The 12677-nt window shown below is 60.6% G+C and overlaps 1 protein-coding gene across 4 annotated transcripts; it reads right to left on the reverse strand.

Moving 5' to 3' along the window:
* Window positions 1-158: 158 nt before the first annotated feature.
* On the reverse strand, window positions 159-9069 carry FADS6 (fatty acid desaturase 6). 4 transcript variants are annotated; one of them, XM_080560755.1, is made up of 8 exons: window positions 8948-9069; window positions 6776-6856; window positions 4438-4823; window positions 3193-3359; window positions 2782-2962; window positions 1994-2181; window positions 1351-1530; window positions 159-731 (listed from the first exon to the last, which is right to left on the reverse strand). In XM_080560755.1, exons 1-8 carry the CDS (start codon window positions 9052-9054, stop codon window positions 582-584), a joined length of 1440 nt encoding a protein of 479 aa, XP_080416881.1. In that variant the 5' UTR covers window positions 9055-9069; the 3' UTR covers window positions 159-581. The 4 variants fall into 4 exon arrangements, with proteins under 4 accessions (XP_080416881.1, XP_080416880.1, XP_080416882.1 ...); XM_080560754.1 differs by lacking the exon at window positions 8948-9069 and adding an exon at window positions 7966-8117; XM_080560756.1 differs by lacking the exon at window positions 6776-6856.
* Window positions 9070-12677: the final 3608 nt, after the last annotated feature.

The raw sequence follows: 12677 nt of genomic DNA on the forward strand, positions 1-12677 counted from the left end.
CCTCCTGCTGAGCCCTGAAAAAGGCCTGGCAGGAACCGCGGCTGCCGTTGGGGTCTCCCCCAGCACCCCCATACGGACACCCCTGTGTGAGGCAGGACCCCCACAGGATTTGCTCCAGAAAAAAAAATAAAATAAAGAAGATCCACAGCAAGAGGCTGAGGCTGATTTGTCAAATTCTTGTTCCTGGAGGCACTGCTCGCCCCCCAGGTCGGGTAAAGCACAGCAGCAGTGACAGCCCCTCTGGGGGTCAGCAGAGCCCCCCCCACATCCTCAGCATCTCCCCACAGCCCCCAGGTGTAGGAAGGGTGCCCAGGGGACACGTCCCGGCCCGGAGCCCACAGCCAGCAGGGGGCTTGGCTTTGCTCTCCCCAGGCACGAACACAGAGCGGGTGAAGCTAAACCCTGGTTGTGAGTGGCTCTGGGGGGCCAGGACCCCCTTCGGGACCCCAGGACCCCCTTCAGGACCCTGGCGTTGGCATGGCTCAGCCCTTTTCCTGGTGCAGCTACCCAAAAGCAAGCCCTCAGGGAGAGGCATTCCCCACACGACTGCTCAGGGGACCCCCGCCGGCAGCCCCCCCGCCTCACTGGATGCCCACCAGCTCCGTTATGGGGGGCGCGTGGACCATCAGCTCCTCGTACCGCCGCAGGAAGAGCCGCAGCCTGGCGCAGTAGGTGTCCTCGTTGTAGGGCAGCTGCTTCTCCCTCAGGTACCGGGACACAACGGGTTTGATCTGCAGGGGCAGGGACACAGTCACCCCATGCAGCAGGGCTGACGTTTGCAGGTTTCCAGCCTGGCTCCCTGACCACGAGACCCCACTCGTCCCCAAACAGGGCTGGAGAGGCACGAGCCACCACCCTGCTGTGAAAATTAAAAGGAAGGCAGCATCCAGCTGCAGCAATGAGGGGAATTCCCCTGGCCAAACGCCTCAGTAGGGTTAGGACAGATGTCCTAATGAGACTTTTAATGAGGCTGGCCCCACACACTCCCCACGTGCCCCCACAGTTATCCCCACGTGGTGTGGTTGGTCCTACCCGCCCCATCAGCACAACCCTTGTGCCAGCTCTCCCTCCTCACGATTATTCCACTTCTACCCAAAATTAAGGTCAAAAAATGTGTTTAAATGGATGGAGATCCCTGCTGGGGCAGCGCTCACACCCCACTTTTAAAACGCATCCCCCATGCCTCGGAGCAACAGGGACAGGATCAACAGGATCAGAGCCTGCCGTGGACTCTTGGTGAGGCTAATTACAACCTTGGCAGCACCCGGGACGTGTCCCAAGAGAAGAGGTAGGAGGACCCGCAGCACCAGGAGGGTGCTGGAGGCCGGAGGAGGCTCGTGGCCAGCTCACCTTGAGGCACATGTTGTCGGACAGGCCGGGGAAGAGGTGGTGCTCCACGTGGCAGCTGATGAGCGAGTGGCCGAAGGCCCAGTCGAGCAGGGCGTTGCGGGGCAGGTTGAGCACGCCCAGGCTCATCTGGTGGATGCGCTTGGGCTTCCGATCGGCCGCGAACATGGGGAGGCCGATGTGCTGCAAGAGAGGTGGGGTGGGTCTCGTGGCCCCCCCCCCCCGGGGAATGCGGTGGCTCCGGCTGCACTGAGCTGAGGGTCGGCTGCCAACCCAAGTGCTGGGTCTGTCCCCAGGGTTGCTCTTCTCCAAGAGCAAAAACCACACACAGAGCCACTGAGGAGCCCCCTGGGGTGTCCCCCCGCCCCCGAAAACCGACCCTTAAAGCCAGCCACCTGGAGGAACTGCACCACCCGGGCTGCATTCCCAAATGCAATCGCACCAACCCCCCAAACCCATAGGTCACCGCGGAGGACATCACGCAGCCCTTCCTCCCCGACTTTCTCCCAGCCACATCCCTCTTACAACATCAGCACGAGGGAGATTGCAGCCAATGTCGCTCGCCTTTAGCTGGCGCAAGAAGAGAGGCCAGGGCCGGGAGGTGGCTCCGGCACCATCGGGACATCTCGGGGCTTCGGGTTTGTACCTGGAATATGTTGACGTGGATGTAGGGGTGAGCCAGGAGGGAGCGGGTGAGCAGCATGCAGAGCAGGGCCGACCACGGCGACTGGAAGCCCGAGGCGTGGAGCAGCAGCCAGTAGTGGCAGTACAGACCCAAGGACATGCAGCACACGGTGCGCAGAGCCACCTTCAGCCCCACGTTCCTCAGCAAACCTGCGCCGGGATGAAGAGGCAGCACGTGATCGTAGCCCATCCCCTCTCCATTTCCCCTTCCTCTCCAAAATCCCCACAGAACTGCTCATTTTTGGGGTCGGGGATGCCCCCAGGGCAGGACCCCAACAGTGGGGCAGGGGCTGGGACATCACGGAGGGGTTGGATGCACCCTCATTTCCTATAACCCACCGAGTCACTGTCTGCACTTCTGGCATTGCCCTGAGCTGTGCGTTCAGCCCGAGGGCTGTGCTCCCAAAGCCTGCCAACATTTTCCTGGGCTCTTCTCCCTCAGCCATCCCTTGGCACTACCATTTCTTCCAAGTCACTGCCTTGCCTGCCCGAGCTCATCATGTCCCAGCCCCGCACACCTCAACCCTGTACGCAGGCAGCAACACCGAGCTGCCAGACTGAACCCTTTACGGCCAAATATCTGAATTAAAGGAGAACAAATCCGGGGCACTTCAGGCTCACGGTGGCTTTTGTAAGAGCTTTTTGTGCTCGACCCAACGAGGAAGGCCTGGAGCATTTCTGAGTACCAGCAGCAAGGAGAGAGCCAGGTCACCCCGAGCAGGACCGGTGCCAAGGCTGCTGGGCACATACCGAGCGCCACCAGGGGGGTTATGATGGGCACGGCGAGAGGCGCGACAAACATGTAGACGTAGCGGTTCAGGAAAGGGAGCTTCCAGGTGCTGGAGTCGCCCAGGCCGATGACGTTGGTGTAGCCGTGGTGGAGCTTCACGTGGTTGTAGGTGGCTTGCTCAGCCGTGAAAGCTGAGCAGAGCTGGGGGACAGGAGAAAGGAGAGGCGATGTCAGCAGACATGGACAAGGATCGGGCACCGTGGGTGATGCTCTGCACGCCACAGGCTCCAAACCAGGCTGAAATAGACTTTTAGAGCTGGGAACCATCCCCGCCATTCATGCTTCTGCCTCCAGCAAAGCCCCACAAATGGTGCTGGTGCTCAGCGTTACGGTGCCGACAGGGCTTTTGGGGTCTCCCGCACCCCACTCACCTCGATGAAGAAGACAGCCCACACTTTGCCCCACGACTTGGACTCGGTCAGGGCGTTGTGGCTGGCCAGGTGGCTGCCCTTCACGGCCAGGGTGTGATGCACCACGCCGAGGGTGAGGATCCCAGCCAGGAACGGGACGGCCCGGGCTGAGCGCAGGCACAGGAACCCTGCGGAGAAACCCCCGGGGACCAGGGCTCAGCCACCCACACGTGCTGCAGCACTCCTCACCTCCCTCCTCTCTTGCTCCACCGAAATGTGCTGACGGCTGCCCTGAACCTGTTTTTCAGACATAATTGCAGGTATTTAAGCTGCCCAAGCCAGTAAGGCTGACTCCACACCGCCCTTCGCGGCCAGGCTGCAGGTTTGGCCACTTCCAGCCCCGATGGCACCGGGTGTGCGCACCCCGCCCGTCCCAACCCGGCCCCATCCCAGTAAAGGCCAGCCAGGAACCTGCAGCACCCAGACCTGGCTTTGGGCACGAGCCAGACGAACCCCAGGACAGGCACAAGGGGGAAAACAAACTCCCCCCAAGAGCCACAGGGCTCTGCGTCTTGTGGGTCACAACTGGTGGCAATTTTGTCCCAATATAATCTCCCAGACTCAGCCAGCAGAGGAAGGACAGGGTATTTCTGGGGGACAATACGACTCTGCTGTAATTTCTGCAACCCCAGATATTCAAAAGCGAAACAGCAAAAAAAAAATAGGCAAAATATATCTCAACTTCCTTCTGCTCTGGGGGAGCACTGTACATGCTCGCATCCCCCTGGCACTGTCAGGTCCCAGTGGGGGACAGGGAGGGCGCAGCCCCCACCCTGTGGCCGCACTGCCCCATTCTTCCTCATGCCTGCAGCTGCCTGGGGGACGATGGAGAGGGGCCCCTCTGAAGGCCACCAGCACCCACAGATAACACACCCCAGGGCAGAGCTGAGCCCACCACCCTACGCCCACCCACCCCCCCAGGGCACCCTCACCCCAACCCCCTGGGTTTCCCTGCCCGGCTGCTGGGCACCGCCAGGCACCCACGACCCCACGTCCCACCCCGTCACCCAGCGCAGGCTTTCAGGGTGCCCCATGGCACAGCACAGGGTAAAGGGTTTATCGCAGCTTTGTTACAGCTTAACAGCAGTTAATAGGCTTTCGGCACAACATCCCCTGCCCTACACACCTCCGACACAAATACAGCGTGACCCCAACACCCCCAGGACCCCCAGAACCCCCACATCCCGAGGCTCAGGGGGCTCCTACCTGCCGGGAGTGCGAGGAGGCTGCAGGCGAGGATGCAGGTGTCCACGCCGTGCCGCTCCCACCAGCTGCTGCTCTTCACCACCTTCTGCACCCGCTCCGAGAGCTCGGCCATGAGGGACTCCTCGCCCCCCAACACCCCAAACTGCTCCGGCTCCTTCCCTGCTGGCTGCAGCCCCCCTCGAGCATCTTCTCCCCGTCCGGCGGCCACGTCCCCATCACCCAGGGCTGGCTCCAGCTGGGGGTCCTCTGCCGTCACCTCCATCCCGCTGCCACCTGGAGCTGTCCCATCCTCGTGGGGCTCACCCCATGTCCCCCTGAGGCTGGTGGCACCGCTGGCGCGCTGTCCCCTCCGCCTCGCCACCTCCCCGTCCTCCAGCGGCATCGCCCTGGCAAGTACAGGTGACGCAGACCCCGCTGGCACCCAAGGTGAGGAATTAACACCCGGGGTGCACGAGAGCACCCGGAGCCCAGCCCGAAGCCTTCAGAGCCTCGACGGTGGCCTCGTCCCTCCCGTGTCCCCCCCCCCCCCAGCCTCCAGCGCCGAGGCCGGGCTCCGCAGCTCCGGCTGAAGGACACGGGAAGGACGGGAGAAGGGGGGGGGGGAGCAGAAGGCCACGGTAATAATAAAAATAAATAAAAGAAAGAAAAGCAAAAGCCCCTAAGGGGACCCGGAGGAGCAGCCCCGTACTCACGGCTCCCCCCCCACCCCCGCGCTGCGCCCCGGTGCCGGGCGGCGGCGGAGGCTCGGGGCAGGGAGGAGCGGGGGAGGCCGGGGAGGAGGCTGGATGCAGATGAGCAGCCGCAGAAATCCGCCCCCGTTCCCCTGTTCGGGAGCACCGAGAGCACCGGGAGAGGGAGGGGGGAACGAGAGGGGTGGGGGGAAGGATGGGGAGGCAGCGGGGAGGCTGGAGGGAGGCAGGACCAGCCCCGAGAAGGCCAGGAGGAGGATGCGGGGTGGGGGTTGTAGGGTTGGGACAAGGTTTTCTTTCCTCCGGAGAGCAGGAGCGGTGCAGCCCAACCCGCCAGGGACAGCTCCAAGGGCAGGCTGTGGGATGGTGAAAGAGGGAACGCATCTGTGGGGCTGAGCCCTGGCCCTCACTTGGTGCCTCCCTCTCCTCCCACGCTGCTGTCCTGAGTTCTGTAAGTTTTTGTAAGAATTCCCTCTCGTTTCCATCTCTGCCTCCTGGTTAATCAGGCAGAAACAGCACGGGACTGAGAGCTTTTGGGTCCTGTGCACAGCCCCTGTGCCTTCACAGCAGAAAGCTAAAAAAAAAAAAAAAGCATCACTTCCTCACCAGGCACCGGATTTCTCCTTTCTTTTGTTACTTTTCCTAACCAAAACCTGAATCAGCTCAACCAAAAGGCACTGATTCACCAAAACCTCGGTTAACACCGACACCTAGCAACTCCACGCGCGAGGCCGGTTTGCTGCACCCGGCGCTGGGGTTCCCAGCCCCAAATCGGGACGGGCTCAGCGCCTCCTGGAGCAGCAAAACCCTGCAGCAACTGGGAGGCAAACCTCGCAGCACCACTGTGCCAGCCCCTGAACCCCAGGGGACTCTCATCACACCCCGGAAAAGCAAAAAATAAATAAAAATAAAATGAAATTAAATCATACCTGCTGCCAAGGGCAGAGCTGAGAGGGCGTTACAGAGCTGCCGGGTCTTCTCTTACGTTACAGCAGCTCGTCTTATGAAGGATCAATTCCAGAGCCACGGGCACTAATAAAGAGAAATATCTGAAGCCGCAGCAAGCTGAAGGCCTGGCTGCAGCAGGCGAGTTCAGCGATTCATTTTGATACACAGCTCATTTGTCATCACCAGCTCGTTAAGGGGAGAAGCCCCAGGCCAAGGAGAGCACCCACGGGTGGTGCTGAGCTGGGGGCGAGCACAGGAAGGTGGTGCTGGACCCGGTGAGGGGCTGGGGGACACTGCGGGGTCTGTTCCTTCCCAGTGCCTTTGCTACCGGAGGGAGCAGAGTGGGTCTGCCACACCTGCGGTGTCACTGCCAGGGATGGTGGCAGCTTGGTGACAAGCCACAGCCTGAGCTTGTCCAGCTCCTGCTCGGCACGGCCACAGGCGGTTGCACAAGCTTGGGACGGGGCAGAACGGGTTCTGTGGCAATGGGGCAGGAGGAGACGGGGGAGGAAGAGGCAGCGGTGAGGCTCAGCCTCATGTCCAAACCCCAAATGAGTCAAGAGGATCCCACCGCAGCCAGGGCGAGCGTGCTGGCGTGCATGGTCCTGGGACCAGGGACCACATCTGCGTGGGAGAACAAGCAGTGGGTTGGAAAAGATGCAGGAAAGGCAGAGTTCAGGCTCCAGGGGACAGTTTCCTACCCATTTTGCTTTAAGCTGTAGCCAAGGTGGGAGCTGAGCCCAGGGTGATGCTCACAGGAGAGCAGTAGCTGTAAGGAGGGCCTATGGGAGAGGACAACCAAAGAGACCATTTCCCAGTGTCAGTGTGGGGCACACAAAAAAGCAGGCTGTAAAACCCTTCCCTGTGCTCCTGAGCCTCCCACAGAAGGAGTAGGAGCCCTATAGCACTCATGGGTCTGCTTTTGGGTCCCGAAATAGCCAGGGGATGGAGACAACCCAGGACAGAGATGTCCCTGGGGCACCATCCTCAGCGGAGCTTCCCCAAGAGCAGAAAGGGGAAGAGTAGGAAACAGAAACACCCAAAATGAGGCTTCTGGTCGCTGCTGGATACGTGCCTGTATAAACCACGGCACGGAGCGGGCTGGAGCCCAGCGAGCCCAAGGGGAAGCACAGCACCAAGCAGGGCTGGCACTCAGCCCTACACCAAGGATGCTCAGCTGAGGCTGGGCTGGTTGTAGCTCGGATTGGGTGGGCACCAGCACCCCGTGGGTACCCCAAAAAGCTCATAAATAACCTGAAAGATGTGCAGGGCTCCCCAGCACAGGAGGAGGAAAATAAGCAGCTCCCAAAAGGCACAGACCCCCAGCAACCTCCCCTCCCTCCTTGCCAGGAAGCCAGGAGGTGGCCTGCCCTCTGCAAGGGCAGGGATTTTCAGCTAAACGCCAGCAGATTTGGGGTCGCAGCCCTAAATCTGCTTCTTTGCAAAGCTCTATTTTCAAAAGGAACTTAAACCTCCCATTTACGTCTTATTTTCCACCACTTGCAGACTAAAGCACCCAACCCTGCTGCCCCTAGCAAAACCACAGGGATGAAAGCAAAAGCTGATTGCCCCCCACCATGGAAACAAACACCTCCAATTTTGTAGGAAAAACACAGCAAAGACTCACAAATCCCCCAGCACACAGCACGGATCAGCACAAACGCCAGCCGTGGAGGAGCGAGCTGCCCACTGCCACCAGCCCCTCACAGCATGGGGGCCAGCGTGGGGTCCCAGGAGCATATAGGGCAAAGCCACCAAAACCTTTAGCCACCAAAACATCTATTTCCAGCCCCAAACCCATGAGCTGATCATAAACCCACAGCATTTACACCTCAGGGATGGAGGGGGGCAGACCTCTCGGGGCAGTATCTCCATCCCCACAGCCACCCACGCTGCAGACCCTCCTCCTCCTCCTCCTCGGGATGAAGGAGCAGGTTGCAGCTCCTGGCACCAGGACAGCACCACAGTGCCCCCCTCACAGACCACCACAGCCCCCATCACCCCCAGCTTGGCTTTCCCTGGGGACATCCCCTATTTAACACCTGGGTTTGGATGGGGTTTCCCCTATTACTCCCAGGCTGCACCCATTTGGGTAATTGGTTTAATGAGGGATTAACTACTGCCATCCCCTTCCCAGCAGGCAGAGATTAAGCTCATCCTCTTCTTCTTTTGGGGTCCAACATGTCCTCAAGGAGGACAAGCAGGCGGGTTCAGCACCGAGCCCCAAACTTCACCCCGAGCCCCAACCCCGAGTGAGGAGCTCCATCTGCAGGCAACGCCCAGCCTTGCCCCGGGGACCCCCAAAAGCTGCTCGGTGCCCCCGATATTTGGGGGTATCTGGGGAGTGGGGCTGCAGCGTATCCACCAGGCACCCCAAATCATCCAGCCCCAGGGCTGAGGGATGAAAAAATTATCAAGCAGTGGATTGAAAAGCCTCAGGGCAGGCACCAGAGGGAGTCACAGCTCCACCGTACACCTGCCCTGATCGTCATTGCACCAAAATATTGGTGCAAGAAGCTCCAGAAGGGTGAACATCCGAGCATCCCTGTGGCCGATCCCCGGCTCCCTTTGTCCCAGGGGATGCTCCTGTCCTGCGGTGCTGCAGGGCGGGGAAGGGGCTGGCGAGATGCAGGATTTGTCTATGTCCATTTGGTCACCCCACGTGCTCCCAGCCCTGCTGGGACATGGCAAGGCCGTGCTTTTAACTTCAATAAATATCCTCTCTGCTGCTGTACCCGGCTGTTTGCAGACAGTGCTGGGGCAGCAGGACGACGGCAAGCACGAGATGCCGACAGAGCAGAGACAAACCCGGGTGTAAACCACCAGAACCCATCCCTGCCCACACGCACCCCAAATCCCTCCTGAGGACTCACTGTGTGTTCAGCACCGGCCCTTTCAGCCACCACTGGAATGTCCTGATACCGTTCCGGGACCTTGTTTTCATTTTTTTTATATCAGCTGTGAATAAAGCAGCTGTCATCCACCCGCTGCTCCATCCCGGCTTAATTTCAAAAGCCTGGCTGGAGGTGTCAACTAATCACAGACTTCCTCCACTTAGCAGCTCAGGGTGCAGGTAATCATTAGGTTGTGTGCCTCCGCTCTTGCCCCGACCGAAACTGCTTGCCCCCACCCCTCGGTCCCTGGCGTCACCGCCTGGCAAGGTGTTACCCAACGCGGGGCTCGCTGCGGGATCCGTCCCGCTCCATGAAGCCGAGCCTGCCACCCCGCAGCTCTGCATGGGCACCGCTCTTTGCATCCCCTCCTGCCCCCAAAAAGTGGGAAATTTGGGTCCCTGCGGGTGGGGAGGGCTCCAAGCATTGCTCCAGCCCCGTTTGGTGGCCAAATATTGGGGGTGATGGAGCAGGGAGGTGGCTGCTCATCACCAGCACCATTTTTTTTTATTCGCAGCCATTTGGCGCACGCCCTATCAGCACCCCGATGCGCATCGGAGAGATGTGCTATGGTCGTCCTGAATTAAATACATTTTTCATACACACAGCGCTGCCCAGCCCCAGCCCCCCTGCTCTGTGATGCCCTCCCAGTCCCCAGCCACCAGCACGGCCACACACGTGTCCCCGCGGATGGGCGCTCAGCCCCACGGGCAGGTCCCCGGCACCAGCCGCCCACATGAAACTTTTACCGCTCCGCACGGGCAGAGGCTCTCTGGGCTGCGTCCTCGGCCCTCTCTAGGAACAAGAGATGCTCCCAGCCTGCTGGCACTGCGGTGGCACAGGGAGGGACATGGGGCAGGACGGACTCTGCGGGATGCTGGGGTCCTGAACCCGCTGTGAAGCTTTCCTGAGCCTGGCACAGCCCAGCACGGCTGCACCGATGGCGGCGCCGTTCGTTGAGTTTATTTTTCAAAGCCAGGCTTCCTGGTCAGCCCCATTGACCAGAAGGGGCATGGGTGAGGAGAGCAGGGTACAGCCTGGCACCAAAATCCCGTTGCCTTTTCCTCCAGGAATATCGGGACATGTCTGGCTGGGTTGTTGTGTTTGCCCGGGCTTAGGAAAACAGAGATAAGCCCTGACGAGAACCTCTGCTTGGACTCCGTCACTGCTTTTGGTAGATCGTGAGATGCCGAACAGGATCCTTACGGAAACCAGAAACACCTGCGAGATAAAAGGCTTTGTGCTCGTTAAAAATACACCCCCAAATCTGCCTGCTGGTTAACAAAGCAGCCCCCCCCAGCACCTATCCGCCAGATAAAGGGCCGTACCATGCCGTCCCCACGCCCGGGATGGGCACTGCCCTGTGCCGGGCGCAGCACCGCAGCGGGGCTCGGTGCCACGCGGGGAGCACGAGGCCAACCGGGGCCAGGCGGGCAGAGGGGAAGGCAGGGCACGCGCGGCCGTGATGTAACCTGCCCCCGGGGCCGTCCCTGGAAGGGCGCGAGCCGCCCAGCCGGGGTGGGAAGCCGAGGCGCTGCGTCACTCCTGCAGGCTGCGGGCTTGGGTGGGAGCCAAAGGGCTGCCCGAACCGCGCTGGGCTCCAGGAACGCGTCCAGTGTCGGCAGGTCTCGCGTGCTAGCAGCTTATTTCCCTGCTTCTAGACACTGCAGGAAGGTGATGGTCAAGGCAACGGGGCTGGGGAGAGGGTTTGCTGTCGGGTCCCTGCTCTCCCCGGCTGGGAACGGGTTCTGGCCACGTCCTCCCGTGTCCCCAGTAGCCCTCCCTGCCTGCTCCTGTCTCTTGCAAGAGGGAAAAGGGGCTGAGCGCCCCAAGCCCAGCACCCCTGGGAACAGCCCCCATCTTTTGGGGCAGGGACGGCCCCCCGGAGCCGGCTGCGGGTGCCAGCGCACCGAGGGCAGGCTGTGTTTAACGCGAGCGCTCGGATGCACCTCGCCAGCCACAGGGATAACTCACGCACCACCTGGCAGCTATTTCATCAGCACGGCCAGACCCATAAAACCAGTTAGCTTGGAAAAACAGGGACTCTGCTTAATGACAGCTTTGGAGCCGTGGTGCTCCGGGTCCCAGTCCACTGCGGGAATATCTGGCAGAGCCCACGGGAGGTGTGGATCAGCCCCAGCCCTGCCGGGAGCACGGGGCGAAGCAGACATCCCCCAGGCACAGCGAGCTGGCATTTTGCAGGCTCCTAGGAAGATGCAAACACCACAAAAGCTGCTAAATTCTGCAAGGGGGGTTGCAGAGCTACAAAGTCTCCCCAGCCCCGCTTCTCTGGCTTTCCCCCGTCCCTTAGGGCCGATCCAGGCACGTGCAAGGTGCTGCTCGGTAATCCCAGTCCGAGGATTGGGAGCCACCCTGACCCAGGCAACATTTTATTTCTGATTTTGTTTTTGATTTTATTTCTGGCTTCGGCCAGGCCTGGCTGTGATCGGGGTCAGGTGCAGCCGCCGTGCCCCAGTGCCTGCCCGCGGGAGGGCAAAGTGGGGCAAAGCGAGAGAGGGAGGAGGCCGTGGAAAAAAAAAAATAAAAAATATATGGGGCTTAGAATAGAAACCAGGTTACGGCTAAACTGTGGGTGGCAGGAGCTGTCATGGCAGGTAGAGGTGGCTGCTGTGCCAGCCCAGAGGACTGGGACCTCATGGCCCAGGGGACCGCCATCCTCATGGCACAGCTGGCACCTGCCTGTGCCGAAGCGGTGCTGTGGGAGCACAGCACCAGCCCTTGAACTTTGAGGGTCCTTGGGCTGGAGGGTACAGGGGGAGAGGGGTCGCTGGGACGTGGCTAGGTGCGAAATGGCCAGAACCTCAGCCCTAAATCGAGCCCTTCAGCCGGCGGGGTGCAGGACTGCTGTGCCCAAGAGCTGCTGCTGGCACAGGGGCAGCTGGATGGAGCCTCAGCGGAAACAGAGAATCAAATAGCAGCTCTGCGGGGGGAAAAAAAATAAATAAAAACAGATTTTTTTTCCTCCTTTCTTCCTGAATGTGAAAAAGAACAATCAACAATGAGCCAAGCCCCGTGCGATGCAGATAAGCCCGACCTCCCACGGCGTGGCGGTGGGACCGGCGTCAGCGGGCGGCTGGCACAGCCGGAGGCTGCCCCAGCGCAGGCAGCGGGCTCACGAGGTGCCCCCAGCAGCGCCAGCCCCAGGAGCCTGCGGGCGGCCGGAGCTGCCCCACATCCCCGCTGGGCTGCGGCCAGCTGGAGCCAGGCACGGCCACGGCAAGGAGCTGATAGTGGGATTTACAGATAACGCAGTTCTGGGAATGGCCGCCTTGCCCGGCACAAGCCCTGTTCCTGAGCAGGACGTCGCCTTCCCGCACGGCGCAGGTGATGCCCTTGGGAAGCGGGGCGGTTTGCCGGGAGAGCAGTGAGTAAGGCTCGGGCTCTGTTGGGAAAAGGGGTGAAACCGGTGCCCGGGGAGATGATGGGAAGTCTCCTTTGAGAACCCGGGGTTCAGCCTGCACATGGTCCCATGGCTTCCTGAGCCCATGGACCATGCTGGGGAAAGCAAGTGTCACCCAGGATTTATTATCAGGCAGCTCCAGACTGGGAGAAAAGTGCCCACAAAAGAAACAGAAGGTTGAACGCTGTGCGTCACATCAAAAAACATCCCCGTGGCCTCTGCTCTCCCAAACACCAGGCCTCCCTTTCCCATAGTGAGAGGTCCAGCAGTCCAAAAAAAAATTACCTTTCC

Source organism: Anser brachyrhynchus (assembly GCF_964034855.1).
Source record: "Anser brachyrhynchus genome assembly, chromosome: 18".
In the NCBI taxonomy this organism is placed as follows: Eukaryota; Metazoa; Chordata; class Aves; order Anseriformes; family Anatidae; genus Anser; species Anser brachyrhynchus.

Bases quoted from the DNA above. Each gene is read 5' to 3' on its own strand.
- FADS6 (XM_080560754.1), bottom strand. From the start codon at position 8,102: ATGTCCCCAGGGAAAGCCAAGCTGGGGGTGATGGGGGCTGTGGTGGTC. The intron at 6,857-7,965 runs GTGGGTGGCTGT...CCTCTCCCATAG, and splicing joins GGAGGAGGAGGGTCTGCAGC to GCCCTCCTTACAGCTACTGC. The intron at 2,182-2,781 runs GTATGTGCCCAG...ATCCCGGCGCAG, and splicing joins AACCCCCCTGGTGGCGCTCG to GTTTGCTGAGGAACGTGGGG.